Source organism: Pseudophryne corroboree, chromosome 1 (genome assembly GCF_028390025.1).
Source record: "Pseudophryne corroboree isolate aPseCor3 chromosome 1, aPseCor3.hap2, whole genome shotgun sequence".
Lineage (NCBI taxonomy): Eukaryota > Metazoa > Chordata > Amphibia > Anura > Myobatrachidae > Pseudophryne > Pseudophryne corroboree.
In genome coordinates this window covers 745,920,058-745,947,702 of record NC_086444.1, presented here as the reverse complement: position 1 = coordinate 745,947,702, position 27,645 = coordinate 745,920,058, and the positions used below count along the sequence as shown (strand labels likewise).

Below are 27,645 nucleotides of genomic sequence, written 5' to 3'. Positions count from 1 at the left end.
GAAAGGACACCGGCCCTTTAAGAGAAGCTGTACACTGCTGGAAGCTGGGCTGGAAGCAGGTGATTGTTGTAGCTGGAAACAGGTGAGTCCAGAATGGATCGGAGAGTCAGGCTACACCGCAGATGGAATGCTGGTGCGGGTCTCTATAGCAGAAGTCTGGAGACAGGAGCTGGAACCTGGAAGACAACCACAGGAGAGAGAGACAAACTGGAACTAGGTTAGACAACCAAAGCACTGACGCCTTCCTTGCTCAGGCACAGCATATTTATACCTGCAGCAAGGAAGGGGTTGGCTAGGCAATTATGCAGATTAACAATACAGACAGCAGATTGGTGGAAATGATCAGATGACAAAATCCAAGATGGCTGCGCCCATGCAGACACTTGGAGGGAAGTTTGGTTTGTAATCCATGTGAGAATTGAAACAGCAATGGCGGCGCCGGCCACAGGAGACGCCAGACTGATGATTGCACATCTAAACCACACGGGCACAGCGGAGGCCGCGGCTGACGTAATCGCCACTCTGACACTCTGCATGCAGGAACTCAGGGACAGCGGTGGAGGCCGCGGGGAACGCCATTCCAGATGTTACATGGCGCCGCGGTGACCGCGTCTCAGAGTGACAGGAGAGGAGGCAGGAATGTGGACATCAGTGTAACGGATGGGATCCGGTCCTGGAACGCTGAGCCAGCCTCAGGAGGCATCTGAAGGGTAAGTAATGGCGTCCAGATACCCGGATCGTGACAGCTTCTATTTGTGGGTAGCCCCACGAGTCAATCTGTCGAAACAACAGTTGGTGGAGACTCCACTCTCCCGGGTGGAGATCATGATGACTCAGGAAGTCCGCTTCCCAGTTGTTCACCAATGGAATGAAGATGGTGGACATTGCTCTTGTGATTCTTTTTGCCCAGAGGAGTATCTTTGACACCTCTTGCATGCAGGCTCTGCTTTTTGTCCCCTCCTTGTCAAGTTATGTAAGCCAGCGCCGTGGCGTTGTGCGAATGACTTGGATCGCCCGATCCCTGAGCAAAGGAGAGGCCTGAAGCAGATCATTGTAGATCGCCCAAAGTTCCAGAAGGGTGATTGGGAGTAGGGCTTCGTGAGCGGACCATCTGACCTGGAACTGATCCCCTTGGGTGACCGCTCCCCATCTTCTCAGACTCGCATCTGTCGTGAGGAGGATCCAATCCTGAATCCTGAAACTGCGACCCCCCAGTAGGTTTGAAGACTGTAGACACAACAAGAGGGAGATCCTGGCCTGAGATAACAGACATATTATCCGGTGCATCTGAAGATGTGATCCGGACCATTTGTTTGGGAGATACAACTGAAATGTTCTGGCATGGAGTCTTCCATATGTGATGGCATCAAAAGAGGCTACCATCGTTCCCAATAATTTTATGCAAAGATGGATGGATGTCAGAGAACACTGAAGGTCCAGTCGGACCATCTTCTGGAGTGACTTTGCTTTGGCCTCCGGGAGGAACTCTTTCTGAGCCACAGAGTCCAGAATCAGGAACCGCTGAGTAGGCTCCAGGTGGGACTTCTGTAAAATTAGTTGTGACTGCAGCTGAATAGTGCAGTCTATATTGAGCAGTAGAAACTCCCTGGATCTTACTTTTATCAAGAAATCATCCTGGTAAGGGACAATATTAACCCCCTGGACTCCAAGCAGGAATATCATCTCCGCCACTACCTTCGTGAAGACTGTGAACAAGCCAGAGGGCAGCACCTGGAACTGTTAGTGATTGTTCAGCAGGGCAAACCTCAAGTAAACCTGGTGAGGCGGCAAACTGGGAAAAGAGATAAGCGTCCCTGTCTTTCAGATCCGTAATCACTGCTCGCAAGGATTTCCTCTTGAACTTGAAAACCTTTGGGTAAGGTTCAAGGATTTTAGAATCAGAATGGGCCTTACCGAACCATCCTGTTTCGGTACCACAAACAGGTTGGAGTAGTAACCCGTTCCCTGTTGTTGTAGTGGCACTAGAACAATGACATGGGACTAGACCAACTTTAGGATGGTCTGCTGCAGCATAACTCGTGTAACCTCCAAAACCAAAACCAAGCAAAGAAGCTTGATTTGAAAAATCGTTGGGGAGAAGCGCCATCGAACTCCAGCTTGTAGCCCTGGGAAATTAGGTCTTTACCCAGGTATCCTGGCAGGAGACTTCCCCAGATGCGGCTGAAGTGACGAAGACGAGCTCCCACCCTGAGATCCCCTCGGGGTGGGAGGGCACCGTCCTGCTGAGGCTTTACTGAAAGCTGAAACTGGTGCCCAATTCCTGAGAACCAACCGCAGCTGGTTTTCTTGTTTTACCTCTGGTGCCTCGTGCCGCATTGGAGGCACCTCTGTCTCTCGATCTGAATCTGGCGGATCGAAAAGGACTAGGCAGACGGCTCCAGCAGGAACGCCTAGTCAGCGGGGTCACAGAGGGGAGAAACGTGGATTTTCCTGCAGTAACCCTAGAAATCCATGTATCTAACTCAACCCCGAATAGCCACTCCCTTGAGAAAGGGAAAGACTTCACAATGCGCGTGAAAACTGCGTCCGCAATACACTGACACAGCCACAAAGCTCAGCGCGCCAACACTGCCATGGTAGTAGTCCTAGCATTAATAGTGCCTATCTCCTTGAGAGAGTCACACAGGACGCGTGCAGTGTCTTGAATGTCTTATGAGGGTCACCATAGTGACCAGGTGCATAACTCCCGCAAGGCCCTCTTGAATTTGAGTCGCCCAGGTATGGATGGCATGAGACATCCAGTAACCCGCTATCACAGGCCTTTGTGATGCGCCAGCCGCAGTGTAAATAGACTTCGTGTAGTTGCCATTTTCCAATCCCCAGGCTCCTTTAGTTGAAAGGAGCCAGAAGCAGGTAACACCACCTTCTCAGAGAGGCGGGAGACTGATAAGTCTACAGCTGGTCCAATTTTTTTTATTTTTTGTTCTTCTGGAAGGATGAATATCTGGTCCAAAGCTGGACTTGAACCCTGGACCTTTTGCTCGGTGGACCCTGGAATTAGCCCACTGAGCTATAGCTCCTATTGAAAATGGGAAAGTGTATAAAAATCGCTTTGTAACCTGATATTTATCAGGATTTTTCCATGCTTGCCTAAAAATGTCATCTAATTCCAGAGAATCAGGAAATGTGACAGCTTTTTCTGTGCCAGGAAAAAATAAGAATTTACTCACCGGTAATTCTATTTCTCGTAGTCCGTAGTGGATGCTGGGAACTCCGTAAGGACCATGGGGAATAAGCGGGCTCCGCAGGAGACTGGGCACTCTAAAGAAAAGATTAGGTACTATCTGGTTGGCACTGGTTCCTCCCTCTATGCCCCTCCTCCAGACCACAGTTAGGGAAACTGTGCCCGGAAGAGCTGACATTACAAGGAAAGGATATTTGGAATCCAGGGTAAGACTCATACCAGCCACACCAATCACACCGTACAACTTGTGATAACCTTACCCAGTTAACAGTATGAACAACAACTGAGCCTCACTCAACAGATGGCTCATAACAATAACCCTTATTTAAGCAATAACTATATACACGTATTGCAGAAAGTCCGCACTTGGGACGGGCGCCCAGCATCCACTACGGACTACGAGAAATAGAATTACCGGTGAGTAAATTCTTATTTTCTCTGACGTCCTAGTGGATGCTGGGAACTCCGTAAGGACCATGGGGATTATACCAAAGCTCCCAAACGGGCGGGAGAGTGCGGATGACTCTGCAGCACCGAATGAGCAAACACGAGGTCCTCATCAGCCAGGGTATCAAACTTGTAGAACTTTGCAAAGGTGTTTGAACCCGACCAAGTAGCCGCTCGGCAAAGCTGTAAAGCCGAGACCCCTCGGGCAGCCGCCCAAGAAGAGCCCACCTTCCTTGTGGAATGGGCTTTTACCGATTTTGGATGCGGTAATCCAGCCGCAGAATGAGCCAGCTGAATCGTGCTACAGATCCAGCGAGCAATAGTTTGCTTTGAAGCAGGAGCACCCAGTTTGTTGGGTGCATGCAGGATAAACAGCGAGTCAGTCTTCCTGACTCCAGCCGTTCTGGAAACATATATTTTCAAAGCCCTGACTACGTCCAGCAACTTGGAGTCCTCCAAGTCCCGAGTAGCCGCAGGCACCACAATAGGTTGGTTCAAATGAAACGATGATACCACCTTTGGGAGAAATTGGGGACGAGTCCTCAATTCTGCCCTGTCCATATGTAAGATCAGATATGGGCTTTTACATGACAAAGCCGCCAATTCCGACACACGCCTAGCCGAAGCTAAGGCCAACAGCATGACCACTTTCCACGTGAGATACTTTAGTTCCACGGTCTTAAGTGGCTCAAACCAGTGGGATTTCAGGAAATCCAACACAACGTTAAGTACCCAGGGTGCCACTGGTGGCACAAAAGGGGGCTGAATATGCAGCACTCCCTTAACAAACGTCTGAACCTCAGGCAGTGAAGCCAGTTCTTTTTGAAAGAAAATGGATAGGGCCGAAATCTGGACCTTTATGGACCCCAATTTTAGGCCCATAGTCACCCCTGACTGTAGGAAGTGCAGGAATCGACCCAGCTGGAATTCCTCTGTAGGGGCCGTCCTGGCCTCACACCAAGCAACATATTTTCGCCATATACGGTGATAATGCTTTGCTGTCACGTCCTTCCTAACCTTTATCAGCGTAGGAATAACTTCATCCGGAATGCCTTTATCCGCTAGGATCCGGCGTTCAACCGCCATGCCGTCAAACGCAGCCGCGGTAAGTCTTGGAACAGACAGGGCCCTTGTTGCAGCAGGTCCTGTCTGAGAGGCAGAGGCCATGGGTCCTCTGTGCGCATTTCTTGCAGTTTCAGGTACCAAGTCCTTCTTGGCCAATCCGGAACAATGAGTATTGTTCTTATTCCTCTCTTTCTTACTATTCTCAGTACCTTGGGTATGAGAGGAAGAGGAGGAAACACATATACCGACTGGTACACCCACGGTGTCACTAGGGCGTCCACAGCTATCGCCTGAGGGTCCCTTGACCTGGCGCAATATCTTTTTAGCTTTTTGTTGAGGCGGGACGCCATCATGTCCACCTGTGGCAGTTCCCATCGCTTTGCAATCTGTGTGAAGACTTCTTGATGAAGTCCCCACTCTCCCGGGTGGAGGTCGTGTCTGCTGAGGAAGTCTGCTTCCCAGTTGTCCACTCCCGGAATGAACACTGCTGACAGTGCTTGCACGTGATTCTCCGCCCACCGTAGAATCTTTGTGGCTACCGCCATTGCCATCCTGCTTCTTGTGCCGCCCTGGCGGTTTACATGGGTGACCGCCGTGATGTTGTCTGACTGAATCAGCACTGGCCGGTTTCGAAGCAGGGGCTCTGCTTGACTCAGGGCGTTGTAAATGGCCCTTAGTTCCAGTATATTTATGTGTAGAGAAGTCTTCAGACTTGACCACAGCCCTTGGAAGTTTCTTCCCTGTGTGACTGCCCCCCATCCTCGGAGGCTTGCATCCGTGGTCACCAGGACCCAGTCCTGTATGCCGAACCTGCGGCCCTCGAGAAGGTGAGCACTCTGCAGCCACCACAGAAGAGACACCCTGGCCCTTGGGGACAGGGTGATCAGCCGATGCATCTGAAGATGCGATTCGGACCACTTGTCCAACAGATCCCACTGAAAGATCCTTGCATGGAACCTGCCGAAGGGAATGGCTTCGTATGAACAAGCCCGGCTAGGGTGAAACGTACGTCGCTTCCAGCGCCATTGACGTCATCATTTCGTCCCACCGGGTAACCCGTGCACAGTTCACGGACCCGGACTCGTAGGCACAACCACTGAGACGCGTCCAAGCAAGGACAGCGTCTCACAGCAGGATCATATCTCCACAAGGTACCTTCGGCGCGCACTCATTGCGGGACGGGAGAGGGTTTTTTCTGCAATGACAATATGTTATCAGGATAACCCCTCCCTGTTTTCCTGGCAACAGCAAGTAACGCCACTAACTTTCTTCATATACATTCCGGCTGCTGGCTCTCTCACCTCCCATTCACTGTGATAATTTTTCACACATGGGAAGGCAGTAGAAGTTAGCGGATTAACGGCATGTATACTTTTCTTCTTTTTTCTTTACTCATTACATCTGTTTAGGCAGATACAGTCATTTTGATCATTATTTGCAAGATTTGAAATAACTGACACTGTTTATTCTATCTACTGATTGCTAGTTACAGAATTTCTTTATTGTATCTTATTAAACAATTGCAATTTTCAGTAGAAGGATCTGTTACCTTTGGAACCTGCTTTATGATAATAATAACAATTATTAAGATATCAACAAGTATGTTATAGATTTGGTTGTTTTTGCCTACCTAAACATATTATTATCTCGCTTAGAAATTTTCACCCAGCATTTGAGTTATTAATTACCTCCAATAAGATTTATATAAAATAGCATCCTGTGTCTAGAGTGCAGTGATCACCATCTTCACTCTAAAACACATTTCTGTACACAGAGGTTGCTACAAACTATATAATATACTCTTTTCTCTTGAGAATTATTGTATTTGGAGGATTATACCATTGAATTTGCATTGACTGTTTGTCAGGGTTATACCAATAGGTATTTTTTGCCCTTCTCTATACATATTACTTTTTAATCGGAAAAATAAAATATAAATTTTAAACAATAAACAATAAATATATTTTTTTAAAGAGTGCCCCCAAAAAGAGGCTTTTTCCTTGATTCCTATTTCTTTGTAGGGATCATTCCCCTTTTTTTACAGTAAATGGGGACATGCAAGTAAGCATCCTTGATGTTCAGCGACACCATAAAATCCCCCTCTTCCAGGCTTGCAATAACCGCTCTGAGCGATTCCATTTTGAACTTGAATTTCTTTATATAAGTGTTCAAGGATTTTAAATTCAGAATGGGTCTCACCGAACCGTCCGGTTTCGGTACCACAAACATTGTGGAATAGTAACCCCTTCCCTGTTGAAGGAGGAGAACCCTGATAATCACTTGCTGGAGGTACAGCTTGTGAATTGCCGCCAGTACTACCTCCCTTTCCATGGGGGAAGCTGGCAAGGCTGATTTGAGGTAACGGCGGGGGGGAGTCGCTTCGAATTCCAGCTTGTATCCCTGAGATACAATTTGTACAGCCCAGAGATCCACCTGTGAGCAAACCCACTGGTTGCTGAAGTTTCGGAGACGCGCCCCCACCGCACCTGGCTCCGCCAGTGGAGCCCCAACGTCATGCGGTGGACTTAATGGAAGCAGGGGAGGACTTTTGTTCCTGGGAACTGGCTGCATGGTGCAGCTTCTTACCTCTACCCCTGCCTCTGGCAAGAAAGGATGCACCCCTGACCCTCTTGCCTTTCTGAGAACAAAAGGACTGCATTTGATAATACGGTGCTTTCTTAGGCTGTGAGGAAACCTGAGGCAAGAAAGTTGACTTTCCAGCTGTCGCTGTGGACACGAGGTCCGATAGACCGTCCCCAAACAATTCCTCACCCTTATAAGGCAAAACCTCCATGTGTTTTTTAGAATCAGCATCTCCCGTCCATTGCCGAGTCCATAAGACCCTCCTGGCAGAAATGGACATAGCATTAATTCTAGAGCCCAGCAGGCAAATGTCCCTCTGAGCATCCCGCATATATAAGACGACGTCTTTTATATGGCCCAGGGTTAGCAAAACAGTATCCCTGTCGAGGGAATCTATGTCGTCTGACAGAGTATCTGTCCATGCTGCTACAGCACTACACATCCAGGCTGAAGCAATAGCAGGTCTCAGTAGAGTACCTGAGTGTGTATACACTGACTTCAGGATAGCTTCCTGCTTTCTATCCGCAGGCTCCTTTAGGGCGGCCGTATCCTGAGACGGCAGGGCCACCTTTTTAGATAAGCGTGTCATTTAATTCATCAGATGGGGGAAAAGTCACTGGCTGCTTTTTCTCCCCAAACATATAAAACCTCTTGGTATTAACAGGGTTAATCTCAGAAATGTGTAATACATCTTTCATTGCAATAATCATGTATCGGATGGCCTTGGTCATTTTAGACTGTAAATGTGCCTCATCATCGTCGACACTGGAGTCGGACTCCGTGTCGACATCTGTGTCAACCATCTGAGATAGAGGGCGTTTATGAGCCCCTGACGGTTTCTGAGTCGCCTGGGCAGGTGCGGGCTGAGATCCCGGCTGTCCCAAGGCTGCAGCGTCATCAAACCTTTTATGTAAGGAGCTTACATTGTCGTTTAAGACCTTCCACATATCCATCCAATCAGGTGTCGGCCCCGACGGGGGCGACACCACATTTATCTGCCCTTGCTCCGCCTCCACGTAACCCTCCTCATCAAACATGTCGACACAGCCGTACCGACACACCGCACACACACAGGGAATGCTCAGACTGAGGACAGGACCCCACAAAGTCCTTTGGGGAGACAGAGAGAGAGTATGCCAGCACACACCACAGCGCTATATAACACAGGGATTTTCACTTATAATAAGTGATTACCCAATAGCTGCCTTATATGTTTTATTTGCGCCTAAATTTATGTGCCCCCCCTCTCTTTTTTACCCTTCTTGTACCTGGATACTGCAGGGGAGAGCCTGGGGAGCTGCTTCCAGCGGAGCTGTGAAGAGAAAATGGCGCTGGTGTGCTGAGGAAGAAGGCCCCGCCCCCTCAGTGGCGGGCTTCTGTCCCGCTTTCTGTGTAAAAAAATGGCGGGGTTTTTTACATATATACAGTGCCAGACTGTATATATGTATCTTTATTGCCAAAAGGTACTTCAATTGCTGCCCAGGGCGCCCCCCCCCCCCAGCGCCCTGCACCCTACAGTGACCGGAGTGTGTAAGTGTGTTGGGAGCAATGGCGCACAGCTGCGGTGCTGTGCGCTACCTTAAATGAAGACAGGAGTCTTCTGCCGCCGATTTCGTCGTCTTCAAGCTTCTGTTCTTCTGGCTCTGCGAGGGGGACGGCGGCTCTGCGAGGGGGACGGCGGCGCGGCTCCGGGAACGGACGACCGAGGACAGGTGCCTGTGTTCGAACCCTCTGGAGCTAATGGTGTCCAGTAGCCTAAGAAGCACAAGCTAGCTGCAAGCAGGTAGGTTTGCTTCTCTCCCCTTAGTCCCACGTAGCAGTGAGTCTGTTGCCAGCAGAAGCTCACTGAAAATAAAAAAACCTAATAAATACTTTCTTTACTAGTAAGCTCAGGAGAGCCCACTAGGAGCACCCAGCTCTGGCCGGGCACAGATTCTAACTGAGGTCTGGAGGAGGGGCATAGAGGGAGGAGCCAGTGCACACCAGATAGTACCTAATCTTTTCTTTAGAGTGCCCAGTCTCCTGCGGAGCCCGTCTATTCCCCATGGTCCTTACGGAGTTCCCAGCATCCACTAGGACGTCAGAGAAATGACTGCGGTGTTGTAGCGTCCCCTAAAGAGAGTTTTAATACATCCCTGATAGCAAGTCTGAGGGGCTCGATATGTGCAGAAGTGGATTCCTCAGTAGTAGGATCTAAATCCTCCCCCTCCTCCTGTACCTCAACCTCAAATTCTGAGAATAAATCAGGTAGCACATGCTTCAGTGGCCCTGAACTAAGGAGGGGGCTGTTTCCCTTGCAGGCAAGTCTGTTACCGCCTACTGCAGTTGTTGTGTCTTCTGGTTATTAGAAGGGAGCTGTATGGCACCGAGGCAGGATGGCTCCTGACCCTTCTCCCCAGTCTCCTCACTAACTTGGGAGGATTGCATTGTTCACATGAGAGAGAAACAGTCGTATAGGGAGAGAATCAGGTGTGACATACACTGCATAATTGGTGTTTTACCAGGTGTCCAGTAGACAACACTCACATTTTACATAGACAAGTATTACATAGCAAGCCTGCCTTCACTGCATGTGAGAAGGAGACATAGTGATAGAAAGGACAGCACACCCAAATCTGTCAGACCCAGTGAGACTGCAGGCTGTTTATCACAGTGTAACACCGGAGTATTGTCCTTTTTAGGACACTATAGTGTGTATAATTGCGGACTTTCCACTTTATTTACACCCCTATAGAATATGAGTGTCTGGAGGAGCTTGTGCCATTGCTGCTGCAGCTGTAAGCAGAGGAAGGCCCCAAACCACTGCTGGTCTCGCTCTGAGGAAGCTCCGCCCCCTATAATGGCGCTGGAGCTTATATAGTTATTTATACTGGCAAAGTCTCCCTTTTCAGTGTAAAACATCACATTACTACTCATTCACACCAACGCTGCCAGTGTACACCGAGGGGTTATAGTGGGTCCCCCCGTGGAGGGTCCCGTATGTGTGTTGCGCCGCACCAAGAACCGAGGCCCCCGGTTTGTACTCACCACTCTTATCACCTTCAGGCAGAGTTAGGGGTGTATGGCGTGCTGCGGTTGTGACCGCCAAGGCGCAGTGCCCCACAGAACAATAACCCCTCAGGATGGTGGTCCTGCAGCGGGGAAGTGTCTCTGACGCCTTACAGAGACAGGTAACCGTCCCCACCTAACTCCCACGGTGCAGGTATACGGTTGCCCAGACAGTATGCCTAAAATAATAAAGTTTAAAATAAAACTGAAGAAAATTCCTCTGGAGCTCCCAGAGTGCGCATCCCCTCCTGAGGGCACTTTTTTCTAAGCTGCCTGTGGGAGGGGGCATAGAGGGGAGGAGCCAGCACACCCAGTGGAAGAAATTTAAAGTGCACCGGCTCCTTTGGACCCCGTCTATACCCCATCGTAATTAGTAAACCCCAGTATCCCTAATGGATATTGCAGATCCTATGTGTTTTTGCGGCAGTGAAAGGAGAAAATAAAAGCCTGCTTATCTCGGATTAGGATTCGCCTGCTCACAAATCCCCGATAAATGCCATCATCAGGGCTAATTGGATAGCCCCGGGGGAGGTAATTAGCCGCTGTATATTACTGCTGCTAATTGGATACACCCCAAAATCTGTGTTAAGTAGTGACATGAACGTAGATTAAAGGGTCTTTTGGTCTTTGTAGATCGTTGAACTCTGAAAAGGACCTGATGCAGAGTTGATCCCATATTGGGTTTAGATGCTGCTCTTAATAAGTGTGGACTTGCTCCGACTTCTGGGTGCAAGTTATACATCTGGAAGCAGGTATTTGCCCTTCCGTCCAACGCTGATGTTTTTGTAATAAATTATCCTCTAGTGTAGAGTGTCCAAGTGCTCTGTACTGGGTCCTGGTACCAGGACAGAGCACATGGACACTACACTAGAGGATAATTTATTACAAAAACAGAAGCTGTGTGTACTAAAAGTTGGAAGCCGATACACTCCTCACTGTCAAGAGTCAGAGATACTCCCCTTGAATGTAGTGACGAAATCATCCATTGCACTATTATAGTTTATGGGAGACATCCATGTGTAGGTCATTACTAAACCCCCGATGAAGTCTATAAATAGATGAAACGCTTTGGGCATTTGAGAGCAGTGTTCATTATTCTGTTTAAACCATAAACAGCGCAAGTTCAATCCAGGACGGTACCAGAAAAGGTTTTGGTTCCATCTTGACCGAAGAAGTGACCCTCGGTCTCCCAACAAAATTCCACCATTGTGTATCATATCTTGCTTTTTTATTTTTGTTTTATGTATGTTCTTTTGAACTTTAATAAAATGTATTAAATACAGGCACAATATGGGTAATTTCTGTATTTTAGAACTTCTTAAATTACAGTTTTCAATCCTAGCATGTTCTATATTAACCTTCCACAACCACCCTGTATTCTCTCATCCTTCCTTCTTCCATCAGTGCACAACTTGTCTATTCGTCACCTTCACCTACTTTCCTACTGCTCTGAATCTTTTCCTTCCACAATTACCTATGCCTTATAAACTAGGGCAGCATAAATGAAATTACTAAGGACCTAATTCAGCTATTCACAGAAATCACAAATTGAGCGATTATCTAACGACAGCGCATGCGTAGCGTTTTCATTGCGCACGTGCAAGGAGTAATAGTGACAGAAAATGTGTACGGCTCATAATCACAATGTAGCCGCTGTTTGACAGGAAGCCGGCGTTTTTGGGAGGAAACCTGCCGTTTTCTGGGAGTGTCAGAAAAAATGCAGGTGTGCCCAGGCGTTTTTGGGGCGGGTCTCTGACATCAACGCAGACCACTTCCAGGCTGTCTCAGTCTCAGATCAGTTGCAGCCTCCGACCTACTTACATTTTCTCAGAATAAGGATCCATGGTGAATTATGCCCCAAGGGTGGGTTACACTAGAAAGACCTCGCCATGACATGGCCGGATCATTCAGTGTGTACCCGCGATTGCACACTTCCGCTGGTTTCATGCAATATTTTCCGATCGAATCTGCTGCACGGCCAACCAGAAAATTGTGACAATGCCATGCTGCATCCTACATTGTGCTGTTGGCCCCTGCATCGCTCTGATGTGAACATGGCCTAAAGCATTGCGGTAGAGACTAATGTGAATGACATTAGTAAAGCACTGTGCAATGTGCGCACTATATAAATAACAGTTAATGAATAGAATAAACTTACAGCTAGGGTTGCAAATCCCGGGATTGAGATCAGGCCAAAAATGCCAGGAATTGAATCCCTGAATTGGAGTCTCCGATCCTGGGATTTGCGCATTATTGGTTTTTTGGCCCTAGCTGCTCCACAGTGCTACTCCATACTGGTCCGGGATTGGCCTCCGTACATACAGCATCCCATTTACAACCGTCCTACACTCAAGTCCAGCCCCACTCTTACAAGCTGTTGGTCAGCTCTTTCTTCACATACATTGAATCCATGATACACCTGGTTTCCCAGTAGCATCTAATGTAACAAATGTATTACAAAACTAGAGAGTTTGCCCCGGCTTTGTTCACATAGATGTCTGTTATTGCTCACTGGAACTAATTTTACAAAGGCAGTAAGTAGTGCTATCTAATATTGTGATATAGATTTGTAGATATTGATCACAAAATATCTTTGTAAACAATATTTGCAGTTTTTCGTTCAGGGATTACCACAAAAAGATGCTTGGGGCTACTAACTTGTGACCAAGCCATGTAAAGCTGCTCTTGGGGGAAGCAGCCGGTCCTGAGTTCTACGTTTGCTGCCCTGAGCGATTGCCCCTGTGACTTGTTGATCGTTCTAGAAAAGCAGACACTTACAGGAAACTGCAGGCGCTTCCACTGAAAAGGTAAATTGTCTGGAATTAGAGGGTATACGTGGTATAAACACAGTCTCTCCTGGCCACATCCAGTTAGACTCTCTGCCTCAATTAGGTTCCTCTGCAGAGGAGTCGGGTTCCATTGCCTAACTTGGGCTGGGTCAAGTTCCGCAGAAGCATGATTGCAACACCAACTTTCAAGTGCAATGCGCTAGAAGTCCAGCTGTACTAATGTGTTCAGAAATTACACGCAGTCATTTTTGACTTGAGGAGCTGGAACACTGCATGTGCAGAGTGTCAAGCACCTCTTCTTTCCTTTATTGCTCCTCTCCCTGATAATGGGCCTAATTGAGATCTGATCACAGCAGCAAATTTGTTAGCTAATAGGTAAAACCATGTGCACTGTAGGGGGGGTAGATATAACATGTGCAGAGTGAGTTAGATTTGGGTGGGGTGTGTTTAAACTGAAATCTAAATTGCAGTGTAAAAATAAAGCAGCCAGTATTTACCCTGCACAGAAACAAAATAACCCACCCAAATCTAACTCTCTCTGCACATGTTATATCTGCCTCCCCTGCAGTGAACATGGTTTTGCTCACTAGCCAACAAATTTGCTGCTAATGTCACATCGTGATTATACATACCTCAGTTTCTTTCTAGGTCACTAAACTACACAATAATAAAAACATGATCCAAATTCATCCAGTAGTTTTTGCGTGATGCCAAAACGAACAGACACAATTCCGGGGGGGAAAAAATAATGTTTGCCTCCATTGTTCATAAGTAGTCCCTACAAGTATATTTCTCAAAAAAAAAAAAATTGCTATGTACAGATACAACTACCCTTATAGTTTTATTTTATGTATAAATAATGCAATTACTTTACAGGAATATTAAACTATGTTGTTTACATTTCTAATAATTTGCTATCCCATTGTTGCATATTCTACCTGATCTCAAGTGTATTTGCTATACATTCACTGTATTGCAGGTCTACCTGTACTATTGTATGCAGCGTCTAGATCAGAGATGGTAAAACCGGTCCTTGAGATCTACCAACAGTTCATGTTTTCCAGACCACCTGTGGATATGTAGAATATGTTGGTTTGGAATGAATGCACATTCATCTGTGCACCAGCTAGGTGGTCTGGAAAACGTCTGTGCATCTGCACGATCTGTGCACCAGCTAGGTGGTCTGGAAAACGTGAACTGTTGGTAGAGGACCAATTTGGCAATCTAAAGTATTGCTGCTTGAATTAACTTCAATTCATATTTTATTTATTAGCATTTATATAAAATGCTAGCAAATTCCATTGCTCTTTTCAATTGTAAACCTATATTGTAAAACGTAATAAAAGGACAATGGCCAGTAAACAGTAAGAGGGCCTTACTAACAATCTATAGATAAGATTGATCAATGCTTTCACCTGGATAAAGAATTTATTTAATTGCCAGATTGACTTCATAATACCCCTTTTACACCGCCAGCATATAACACAGGTTATTGCACATAAGCGTGCATAACCTGTGTTGTTGCTTAGTGTAAAAGGGCAGAGATGGAATATTCCAACTCGGGTAGTTTGCAGGGTTTGAACACGGGTTCAACCCAGCAAACTATGCAGTGTAAATGGAAGATGGGTCGCATCAACCCGGATTCCTGTTTACAGAGAATGTATGGATGGCATGGCAGTGTCAAATGAAGTGTACAAGCTAAGAGGTGTGGGGAACACTGGACACAAAAGGTGTGGGGAGAAGAATGATGGAAAACACTGGGGAAAGTGGAGAAAAAGGGAGTGGTAGACTGTGGATAGGTTTTTATATAGTCAGTCCAGAGAAAAAGCTTTCATCAAGGATGAGGAGCTTGATGGCATCTTATGAATGGAAAAAGGATATAGTTTGCTATTTTGGAGGTGGCATTACTTTGTAAAGATAAGTCAGTCACGCTAAGAGAACAGATCCTTGGCTGCAACACTGACTACAGAGTTCTGGATCTGAAAGCAACATCAGCACAAAAACTGATGGGAAGGAGTATCATAGATTGGGTTTCCATGGCTGAGCAGCCGCATACAAGCCTCCAACATTTGGCATGTAGTGGTATGTAAAATGCCAAACACAGGCTGGCGTGGTATAAAGCACATGGGAATTGGATGCTGAAGTATTCTCTGGAATAACTAATAACACTTCACCATCTAGCAGTCTCACAGACAAATCTGGTTTTGATGGGTGCCTCCAGCCCAAATATGTACTGCCACAAGTTTAGCGGAGAAAGAACAATGGTACGGGCGGTTTTCTATTGTTTGGCTTTGGCTCCGACATTCCAATTCAGGGAAATCATAATGCTAAAGCATACAATTGCATTCTAATGCAAAATAATATGTACAAAAAGAACATATGGGTGTGCATGTCTCTATCCCTATAGGATGTACGCTACATTATGCTTTACAGAGTTCACTGTACAGTTGAAATCTTATCTTATTCTCTTCAGCACAATTCCTTGTTATCTTCTTTAGTTAATCTTATTAAGAAAAGTAAATCCTCAGGCACAATGGCTTAGACACTAAACCATGTCATGGGGGAGTGACAAGGTCTGGATAGGACCAAAAAACAGGATAAGATGTCTCAATCAACAAACCAAAGGCTTTTTTCTCAGCAGCACTTGTCTAATACCCTTGTTTCAACACAGGAGGACTACCATACTGAATACTGGTTAATTCAGAAAAATATTCAGCATGAAACTGGAGGACAGTATCTGTACAAGCTGCTTTCCCAAAGTAGAGAGAAAAGAAAAATAGAAAATGATTTGCCAACAACTCTGGCCAGTTACCAGAGTTATGATTCCATCATTATACACTGAAGTTCGCGTTTGGAGCGATTGTTAAATAACACAAAATAACCTCAATGCTCAGATAGAAGAAAGAAATGACCATGAAATACAAATGAAATAACAACATACCTGAAAGTATAAATACAAGGATCATTTTCTAATTTGACACAAGTGGCCAGAAAGGAAAAGATCCAGTGGATCACCAATACTGGTCCTATATACATTATCATATATGTCCAGAACATGAGCCAGTCAGATATGTTTTTGGCAACACAGTCATTTAGAAGTTACACATGGCAATATTAGGGTAACAGCAGTAGATGTTCAACATTTCCTAACACTTGACAATGGCTATCACTGTCACTGTTATAACTGAGCCCATTAGCCAATAATACGTAACCATACCTGTAGAAAATAGCGTGCCAATAAGCTTGACTAAATGATCTCGATGTTCGGCAAAATACACTTTGTAAGTGTACAACATTGCAGAGATAATGGAATTAGTCTTCTTTAATGTGACATTTAATTTTGTACCAAAAAGGGTTAAAAATAAGAATTTACTCACCGTTAATTCTATTTCTCGTAGTCCGTAGTGGATGCTGGGAACTCCGTAAGGACCATGGGGAATAGACGGGCTCCGCAGGAGACTGGGCACTCTAAAAGAAAGATTAGGTACTATCTGGTGTGCACTGGCTCCTCCCTCTATGCCCCTCCTCCAGACCTCAGTTAGGGAAACTGTGCCCGGAAGAGCTGACACAACAAGGAAAGGATTTGGAATCCAGGGTAAGACTCATACCAGCCACACCAATCACACTGTACAACTTGTGATAACCATACCCAGTTAACAGTATGAACAACAACTGAGCCTCCTTGTACGGATGGCTCATAACAATAACCCTTTAGTGAAGCAATAACTATATACATGTATTGCAGAGAGTCCGCACTTGGGACGGGCGCCCAGCATCCACTACGGACTACGAGAAATAGAATTACCGGTGAGTAAATTCTTATTTTCTCTGACGTCCTAGTGGATGCTGGGAATTCCGTAAGGACCATGGGGATTATACCAAAGCTCCCAAACGGGCGGAAGAGTGCGGATGACTCTGCAGCACCGAATGAGCAAACTCAAGGTCCTCCTCAGCCAGGGTATCAAACTTGTAGAATTTAGCAAATGTGTTTGAACCCGACCAAGTAGCAGCTCGGCAAAGCTGTAAAGCCGAGACCCCTCGGGCAGCCGCCCAAGAAGAGCCCACCTTCCTTGTGGAATGGGCGTTTACTGATTTAGGATGCGGCAGTCCAGCCGCAGAATGTGCCAGCTGAATCGTGCAACAGATCCAGCGAGCAATAGTTTGCTTTGAAGCAGGAGCACCCAGCTTGTTGGGTGCATGCAGGATAAACAGCGAGTCGGTTTTCCTGACTCCAGCCGTCCTGGAAACATAAATTTTCAAAGCCCGGACTACGTCCAGCAACTTGGAAGCCTCCAAGTCCCGAGTAGCCGCAGGCACCACAATAGGTTGGTTCAAATGAAACGCTGATACCACCTTTGGGAGAAATTGGGGACGAGTCCTCAATTCTGCCCTGTCCATATGGAAGATCAGATACGGGCTTTTACATGACAAAGCCGCCAATTCTGACACACGCCTAGCTGAAGCCAAGGCCAACAGCATGACCACCTTCCACGTGAGATACTTTAGCTCCACGGTCTTAAGTGGCTCAAACCAGTGTGATTTCAGAAAATCCAACACAACGTTAAGATCCCAAGGTGCCACTGGAGGCACAAAAGGGGGCTGAATATGCAGCACTCCCTTAACAAACGTCTGAACTTCAGGCAGTGAAGCCAGTTCTTTTTGAAAGAAAATAGATAGGGCCGAAATCTGGACCTTTATGGATCCTAATTTTAGGCCCATAGTCACTCCTGACTGTAGGAAGTGCAGGAATCGACCAAGCTGGAATTCCTCTGTAGGGGTCTTCCTGGCCTCACACCAAGCAACATATTTTCGCCATATACGGTGATAATGTTTTGCTGTCACGTCCTTCCTAGCCTTTATCAGCGTAGGAATAACTTCATCCGGAATGCCCTTTTCCGCTAGGATCCGGCGTTCAACCGCCATGCCGTCAAACGCAGCCGCGGTAAGTCTTGGAACAGACAGGGCCCCTGTTGTAACAGGTCCTGTCTGAGAGGCAGAGGCCATGGGTCCTCTGAGATCATTTCTTGTAGTTCTGGGTACCAAGTTCTTCTTGGCCAATCCGGAACGATGAGTATAGTTCTTACTCCTCTCTTTCCTACTATCCTCAGTACCTTGGGTATGAGAGGAAGAGGAGAAAACACATAGACCGACTGGAACACCCACGGTGTTACTAGTGCGTCCACAGCTATCGCCTGAGGGTCCCTTGACCTGGCGCAATATTTTTTTAGCTTTTTGTTGAGGCGGGACGCCATCATGTCCACCTGTGGCAGTTCCCAGCGATTTACAATCTGTGTGAAGACTTCTTGATGAAGTCCCCACTCTCCTGGGTGGAGGTCGTGCCTGCTGAGGAAGTCTGCTTCCCAGTTGTCCACTCCCGGAATGAACACTGCTGACAGTGCTAGCACGTGATTCTCCGCCCATCGAAGCATCCTTGTGGCTTCTGCCATTGCCATCCTGCTTCTTGTGCCGCCCTGGCGGTTTACATGGGCGACCGCCGTGATGTTGTCTGACTGAATCAGTACTGGTTGGTTTTGAAGCAGGGGCTCTGCTTGCCTCAGGGCGTTGTAAATGGCCCTTAGTTCCAGTATATTTATATGTAGTGAAGTCTCTAGACTTGACCACTGTCCTTGGAAGTTTCTTCCCTGAGTGACTGCCCCCCATCCTCGGAGGCTTGCATCCATGGTCACCAGGACTCAGTCCTGTATGCCGAACCTGCGGCCCTCGAGAAGATGAGCACTCTGCAGCCACCACAGCAGAGACACCCTGGCCCTTGGGGACAGGGTGATCAACCGATGCATCTGAAGATGCGATCCGGACCATTTGTCCAACAGATCCCACTGAAAGATCCTTGCATGGAACCTGCCGAAGGGAATTGCTTCGTAAGAAGCCACCATCTTTCCCAGGACTCGCGTGCAGTGATGCACCGACACCTGTTTTGGTTTCAGGAGGTCCCTGACCAGAGATGACAATTCCTGGGCTTTCTCCACCGGGAGAAACACCTTCTTCTGTTCTGTGTCCAGAATCATGCCCAGGAAAAGCAGACGCGTCGCAGGAATCAGCTGCGACTTTGGGATATTCAGAATCCAGCCGTGCTGTTGCAACACTTCCTGAGAGAGTGCTACGCTGACCAACAACTGCTCTCTGGACCTCGCCTTTATGAGGAGATCGTCCAAGTACGGGATAATAATAACTCCCTTCTTCCGAAGGAGTATCATCATTTCGGCCATTACCTTGGTAAATATTCTCGGTGCCGTGGACAGGCCAAACGGCAACGTCTGGAATTGGTAATAACAGTCCTGTACCACAAACCTGAGGTACTCCTGGTGAGGTGGGTAAATGGGGACATGCAAGTAAGCATCTTTTATGTCCAGCGACACCATAAAATCCCCCTCTTCCAGGCTTGCAATGACCGCTCTGAGCGATTCCATTTTGAACTTGAATTTCTTTATATAAGTGTTCAAGGACTTTAAATTCAGAATGGGTCTCACCGAACCGTCCGGTTTCGGTACCACAAACATTGTGGAATAGTAACCCCTTCCCTGTTAAAGGAGGGGGACCTTGATTATCACCTGCTGGAGGTACAGCTTGTGAATTGCCGCCAGTACTACCTCCCTTTCCCCTGGGAGCAGCTGGCAAGGCAGATTTGAGGTAACGGCGAGGGGTAGTCGCCTCGAACTCCAGCTTGTATCCCTGAGATACAATTTGTACAGCCCATAGATCCACTTGTGAGCGAACCCACTGGTTGCTGAAGTTTCAGAGACGCGCCCCCACCGCACCTGGCTCCGCCCGTGGAGCCCCAACGTCATGCGGTGGACTTAGTGGAGGCAGGGGAGGATTTTTGTTCCTGTGAACAGGCTGTCTGGTGCAGCTTCTTTCCTCTACCCTTGCCTCTGGCCAGAAAGGATGCTCCTCTGACCCGCTTGCCTTTCTGAGGCCGAAAGGACTGCACTTGATAATACGGTGCTTTCTTAGGCTGTGAGGGAACCTGAGGCAAAAAAGTCGACTTCCCAGCTGTTGCTGTGGATACGAGGTCCGAGAGACCGTCCCCAAACAATTCCTCACCCTTATAAGGCAAAACCTCCATGTGTTTTTTAGAATCAGCATCACCTGTCCACTGCCGAGTCCATAATACTCTCCTGGCAGAAATGGACATTGCATTAATTCTAGATGCCAGCAGGCAAATGTCCCTCTGGGCATCCCGCATATATAAGACGACGTCTTTTATATGTTCGAGGGTTAGCAAAGCAGTATCCCTGTCGAGGGAATCAATGTTGTCTGACAGGGTATCAGTCCATGCTGCTACAGCACTACACATCCAGGCTGAAGCAATAGCAGGTCTCAGTAGAGTACCAGAGTGTGTATACACAGACTTCAGGATAGCTTCCTGCTTTCTATCCGCAGGCTCCTTTAGGGCGGCCGTATCCTGAGACGGCAGTGCCACCCTTTTAGATAAGCGTGTGAGCGCCTTGTCCACCCTAGGGGATGTTTCCCAACGTAACCTATCCGTTGGCGGGAAAGGGTACGCCATCAGTAACCTCTTAGAAATCACTAGTTTCTTATCAGGGGAACTCCACGCTTCTTCACACAATTCATTTAATTCATCAGATGGGGGAAAAGTCACTGGCTGCTTTTTCTCCCCAAACATAATACCCCTCTTGGTGGTAACCGGGTTAATGTCAGAAATGTGCAATACATCTTTCATTGCAGTAATCATGCATCGGATGGCCTTTGTAGACTGTACATTTGTCTCATCGTCATCTGCACTGGAGTCAGACTCTGTGTCGACATCTGTGTCTACCATCTGAGCTAGCGGGCGTTTATGAGCCCCCGACGGCCTCTGAGTCGCCTGGGCAGGCGCGGGCTGAGACCCCGGCTGTCCCAAGGCTGCTGCGTCATCGAACCTTTTATGTAAGGAGTTGACACTGTCGGTTAAGATCTTCCACATATCCATCCAATCAGGTGTCGGCCCCGTCGGGGGCGACACCATTTATCTGCCCCTGCTCCGCCTCCACGTAACCTTCCTCATCAAACATGTCGACACAGCCGTACCGACACACCAATCACACACAGGGAATGCTCAGACTGAGGACAGGACCCCACAAAGTCCTTTGGGGAGACAGAGAGAGAGTATGCCAGCACACACCACAGCGCTATATAACACAGGGATTCACACTATAAAAAGTGATTTACCCAATAGCTGCTTAATATCTTATTTGCGCCTAAATTTATGTGCCCCCCCCCCCCCTCTCTTTTTTACCCTTCTTGTATCAGGATACTGCAGGAGAGAGCCTGGGGGGCTGCTTCCAGCGGAGCTGTAAAGGGAAAATGGCGCTGGTGTGCTGAGGAAGAAGGCCCCGCCCCCTCAGCGGCGGGCTTCTGTCCCGCGTTTTCTGTAACTTAATGGCGGGGTTTTTTACACATATACAGTTTAGAGACTGTATTATGTGTATTTTTTGCCAAAAGGTATTATAATTGCTGCCCAGGGCACCCCCCCCCCAGCGCCCTGCACCCTACAGTGACCGGAGTGTGTGGTGTGCTGTGGGAGCAATGGCGCACAGCTGCAGTGCTGTGCGCTACCTTAATGAAGACAGGAGTCTTCTGCCGCCGATTTCATCGCTTCTCTTCTGTCTTCTGGCTCTGCAAGGGGGACGGCGGCGCGGCTCCCGGAACGGACGATCGAGGTCAGGCCCTGTGTTCGAACCCTCTGGAGCTAATGGTGTCCAGTAGCCTAAGCTAGCTGCAAGCAGGTAGGTTTGCTTCTCTCCCCTCAGTCCCACGTAGCAGTGAGTCTGTTGCCAGCAGATCTCACTGAAAATAAAAAACCTATCAAATACTTTCTTTCTAGCAAGCTCAGGAGAGCCCAACTAGGAGCACCCAGCTCTGGCCGGGCACAGATTCTAACTGAGGTCTGGAGGAAGGGCATAGAGGGAGGAGCCAGTGCACACCAGATAGTACCTAATCTTTCTTTTAGAGTGCCCAGTCTCCTGCGGAGCCCGTCTATTCCCCATGGTCCTTACGGAGTTCCCAGCATCCACTAGGACGTCAGAGAAATAATAAATGTAACGTGTTATTTATTTTGTCTGGTTTTTCCAGAAGGACTCACCTGGAGCTGATGTACTGTAGAAAGTAATTAGTCTGTGCTGGAGCATCTGCACTCTGTGGCCCAATATTCTCCCCATCAAGTGAATCTTTACTTTCAGCTCCAAGCTGTGAAATACATATATAATATATCTTAACATTGTTTTTAAATAATAACAAAACACTAAGTGAAACACTGTAGGAACAACAATGAGAATGCTCGGTGTAAGTGTGTGGAGGGGAAGGGATAGACGCTATCAAAACATGTACAAAACATTGTATTACTTGAAATGAATTGGTCAACTTACCTTCACTCTGTCTCGAAGATTCTGACCAAAAACAAAGGACTGCTGAGAGTTCTGCTCTGCCCGCTCTGAGCCCTCAGTACCAAATTTACCGGTCGAGGACTCGGGTTGAGCGTCGCTGGCCTAGAGTAAAGTATGGCCTATTTATATATGCATATCTTTTTCTTTAAAAGGAATGTATGACTGTGCACATTTGTTAAGATACATAATACTGCAAAGATTTCTGGACAAATATTTACATGAATGCAGTCTAAAGGAAAAACACAAAATGTGCCCCAATAAACGGTCATTTAAGAAAAATTAAACGATGGTGGATTCCTTAAAGCAGAGCCTAAACTTGGTCTTCAAGACACAGTAAATGGGTTTAATTTACTAAAGCGTCGGGTTCTAAAACCTAGCACTTCTGATCATGTTTATGCCAAAAATTTAAAAATATCATGATCTTTGTAGCAGTGTTTTGCTAGCAAAATAATTGCCCTTATAATTTTTGGGCATAAAGACGATCAGATGCACCGGGATATAGAACCCGACGCTTAGTAAATAAACCCCTAACAGTCCAGCTTTTAAGAAAATCCATGCTTGAGCACAGATACCTTAATTAGTATCTCAGTCATTTTAATTTAGTCATCTCTGCTCAAGCATGGCTATCCTTAAAACATGGACTGTTAGTGTGGGCCAGATGTATTAAGCCTGGATAAGTGATAAAGAAGTGATAAGTGGAAGTTGATAACGCACCAGTTAATCAGCCCCTGTCATTTTTCAAACCCGTAATGATTGGCTGGTGCATTATCGCCTTACACTTACCACTTCTCCAGGATTAATACATCTGCCCCTTTGTCTTGCGAACAGAGCTTGAGAAGCACTGCCTTTAAAATGGATAATACAAACATTGGGAGGTTTAGCTATTAAATAACGAGATGATATATATTAAAGTACATTTTAACTCTCTTCCCCTTCTGCTGCATTCTTATTTTCCATTGGCCAAAAGTTGTGCTCTAGCTCTTATCGGTCAGCTGTCTCACCAACTCCGTTGTTTTCTTGTTTACCTCACTAATGATACAAAATGGGTTCCCTTGAGTATAGATTTGAGTCACACAGTGCTTGGTCTGGCGAATATGGAGGGTGTTCTAGCACTGCAATCTGCTTATCGGCCAAAAACTGCTTCACAGGGAGAGCTGTGTGGTCTGGTGCACTGTCCTGATGGAGGATGAAACCATTTTTCCACAACTATTTCCCACAAAGCTTTTAGAAAATTTTTCTAGTAATGTTGATTCACTGTTGTGTCTTCTGGTACCCAGTCTGCCAAAACAGCACCCTTGATATCAAAGAAAACAATTAACATCGCTTTGAATATGGATTTGCTTTCTTCATTCTTGGTGATGATGGTGTTTTTCAGTGCATGTACTGGAAGATCCATATTTCATCACAGGCAATAACTATATTTAAAAAAAAAAAAGTGAATCCGCTTGAATTTGTTACATAATGTCTGTACAAATTTGCTTTCGTTTTTATTTCTGCTCGGCAGTGAGAAGTCTTTGAACCATCTTAGCATTGTTGTCATATAAACATCTTGATGCCAAACTTCTGTTATTTGGATGTTGACGGTCAAGTCGAACAGTTTTCTCAATTTTTTCCAAATTTTCATTTATTTTTGATTTTCACGGCATTCTGGGATGTTCATCATCTACATCATTCTCATAACAGTTGCTACATCTTTTGTGCCACTCAAACACACATCCACGTGACATACAATCTGCCCTGTAAGCCTTGGTTAGCATACGGAAATTCAGTTTGCGTTTTGTTCAATTTAACAAAAAAATGTAAAGTTAACGCGTTGCTCTATTTTTGAACTAAACATTTTTACGACGCACAGGAATAAACACAACTCTGTACACTGTGTGATAGCAAACTGGGCAAGAGGGGAGAAACAGTTTTGGGATAGTCCAAGGCCAGTGTTCCTCCACTTCCTTTTAACTCATGCAGTATGGTTTATTTTTACAAGTCTCGTTATTTAATAGCCACATCCCGTATACTAAAAATTATGCAATAACTAGTAGTAGCATGTGGCTGAGAATAAATTATATCAGCTACCATAGTCAGTGGCAACCCTAGGTCAGTTTCCATGACTATTCCAAAGATATTGGCACTCAGAGTGGACTAAGCAAGCTTGTTCGGGTAAAATAACAGTAGACCAGTTTTGTTAAATGTCTCATGCTTCACTCTGGCTAGAAGATTCAAATTCAATGCCCCCCTCCACCCTGACTGAAACACACAGGAGAAAAAAAAAATGGGGGAAACCCCCCCCCAAAATACCTCACATTAATATGTTTGAGAATTACATTATTTACATCAGTGCCTTACAGCACTCTACCCTTGAGGAAAGGGACATGAAGCCTCAAACATATTGGGCAGTCTAAATTTAGCACCACCCAGTGTCAGATGAAACATTACACTTTGCTGTGGAACATTCTGACCACCTGTCTCATTGAGCAAGATACATGTTCACATCAGGCAGACAGACTTGTAAATAAGCAGATCAGAGACAAGCAACCAGTGGATATATTTGTATTTAACGTAAGCTGAACAATGTAATACAGATTTCATTGCCCTGCGATCACAGACAAAGAGTAGTAACATTATTTCAGTGATAGCAGTACGGGATATTTGTCACAGGAACTCTACATCTAAGTTATCGCCTTAGAAACAAACTGTGAATGGATATTTATGTTGAATAGAGTGGCTTCTATGGCTCTTGACACTCTGGGCCTGAAGCGTTCTTTATAAATGGTAATAAATGCAGCTTAGTATTAGTATTGTTCAAGGTTTGACAATACTCATTGTGATGAAGTAATATCTGGTACACTATCTGAATTTACATAATAAGATAATAGGATTTTAATACCTACCGGTAAATCCTTTTCTCGTAGTCCATAAGTGATATTGGGGAAAACTAGTACGATGGGGTATAGACGGGGTCCAAAGGAGCCAGTGCACTTTAAATTTCTTCCACTGGCTGTGCTGGCTTCTCCACTCTATGCCTCCTCCCACAGGCAGTTATAGGTAAAAACGTGCCCGAAGGAGAAAGGACATACAGGTTGAGTATCCCTTATCCAAAATGCTTGGGACCAGAGGTATTTTGGATATGGGTTTTTACCGTATTTTGGAATAATTGCATACCATGAGATATCATGGTGATGGGACCTAAATCTAAGCACAGAATGCATTTATGTTTCATATACACCTTATACACACAGCCTGAAGGTCATTTAATACAATATTTTTAATAACTTTGTGTATTAAACAAAGTTTGTGTACATTGATCCATCAAAAAACAAAGGTTTCACTATCTAACTCTCACTCAAAAAAGTCCGTATTTCGGAATATTACGTATTTTGGAATATTTGGATATGGGATACTCAACCTGTATTTGAGAGTAGGAACATGATAACAATAGAGGTGGTGAGATTTAGACAACAGAACACCACTAACATACAACAACCAGCAACGGCTGGTAATAACAAATAGCATACGCTGTTTGGTAACTAGAGAACAAGAACCTGCAGAAAAGTCCACGCACAGAGGCGGGTGCCCAATATCCCTTATGGACTACGAGAAAAGGATTTACCGGTAGGTATTAAAATCCTATTTTCTCTAGCATCCATAAGGGATATTGGGGGAAACTAGTACGATGGGAAAGTCCCAAAGCTTCAAGAACATGCGGGAACGTGCGGAGACTGCTGCAGCACCGCCTGCCCAAACTGGGTATCCTCTTTGGCCAGGGTATCAAACTTGTAGTACTTCACAAAAGGTAGCTGCTCAGCATAGTTGCAAGGCCGAAACTCCACGGGCAGCCGCCCAGGAAGAGCCCACAGATGTTGTAGAGTGGGCATTCAGAGATTAGGCGCACTATCCAACGCCTGTTGGATAGTGCGCCTAATCCAACGAGCAATGGACTACTTTGAAGCAGGGCAACCCTTTTTCTGCACATCATAGAGCACGAACAAGGAATCCGTCTTTGACCTGAGCCATGTACTTGACACAAATCCTCAAGGCACACCCAGCATCCAATGCCTCCGGAAGAGCAGAAGCGTCAGAACATGATAATAGGCCGATTCAGGTGAAACGCGGAGACAGCCTTCGGCAGGAACTGCAGTCTAGTCCGGAGCTTAGCTCTGTCCTCCTAAAAGACCAAGTACAGACTTTTACAAGATAAGGCCCCCAATTCTGAGACACGTTGAGCAGAAGCCAGGGCCAGTAACATCATCGTCTTCCACGTGAGGTACTTGTCTTCTACCGTCATCAGAGGTTCAAACCAGGACGACTGTAGAAATGCTAAAACAACAGCCAAATCCCAGGGTGCCGTAGGCAGCACAAAAGGTGGTTGGATATGGAGTACCCCTTGCAAGAAGGTCTGAACTTCCGGCAACGCTGCAAATTCTTTGGTAAGAAAATGGAGAGGGCTGAAATCTGGACCTTAATAGAACTCAGACGCAAGCCCTTATCCACACCAGCCTACAGGAAACGTAAAAAACGTCCCAAGTGAAACTCCGCAGGCGGATACGTGCGTTCCTCGCACCAAGAGACATATCTCCTCCAGATATGATGATAGTGTTTTGACATCACAGGTTTCCTGGCCTGAACCATGGTAGCAATAACCTTTAAGGAAAGGCCCTTGTGATCTAGGATGTTCCGCTCAACCTCCATGCCGTCAAACGAAGTCGCTCTAAGTCCGGGTAGACGAACGGTCCCTGTAGAAGATCTCTTCTGAGTGGTAGCGGCCAAGGGTCTTCGACGAACATGGCCATAAGATCCGCGTACCACGCCCTCCGAGGCCAAACCGGGGCAATCAGAATTGCCTGGACTCCCTGATTTCTGATTCGCTTGAGCACCTTTGGGAGCAACGTAATCGGAGGAAACAGGTAGACAAGCCGGTAAGGTCATCGACTGCCCTTGCCTGAGGGTCTCTGGTCCGCGAGCAATACCAAGGAAGTTTCTTATTGAGACGAGAAGCCATCATGTCTATTTGTGGGCAACCCCACCGGTCGATGATCTGCTGGAACACCAGATGGTGGAGCCCCCACTCCCCCGGGTGGAGATTGTGACGACTCTGGAAGTCCGCCTCCCA

General features: G+C 46.4%; 1 protein-coding gene across 4 annotated transcripts in view; it reads right to left on the bottom strand.

Moving 5' to 3' along the window:
• Window positions 1-27,645, bottom strand: part of RANBP3 (RAN binding protein 3) — a 263,031-nt gene that overhangs the window by 87,884 nt on the left and 147,502 nt on the right. For 3 of the 4 annotated variants that reach the window (XM_063916564.1, XM_063916545.1, XM_063916555.1), the window contains 2 exons: window positions 22,524-22,643; window positions 22,241-22,344 (listed from right to left, as the gene is read on the bottom strand). In XM_063916564.1, coding sequence (XP_063772634.1) covers window positions 22,241-22,344; window positions 22,524-22,643 — 224 coding nt within the window. The remainder of the gene's footprint in view (window positions 1-22,240; window positions 22,345-22,523; window positions 22,644-27,645) is intronic. The other variant, XM_063916549.1, reaches the window with a different exon arrangement.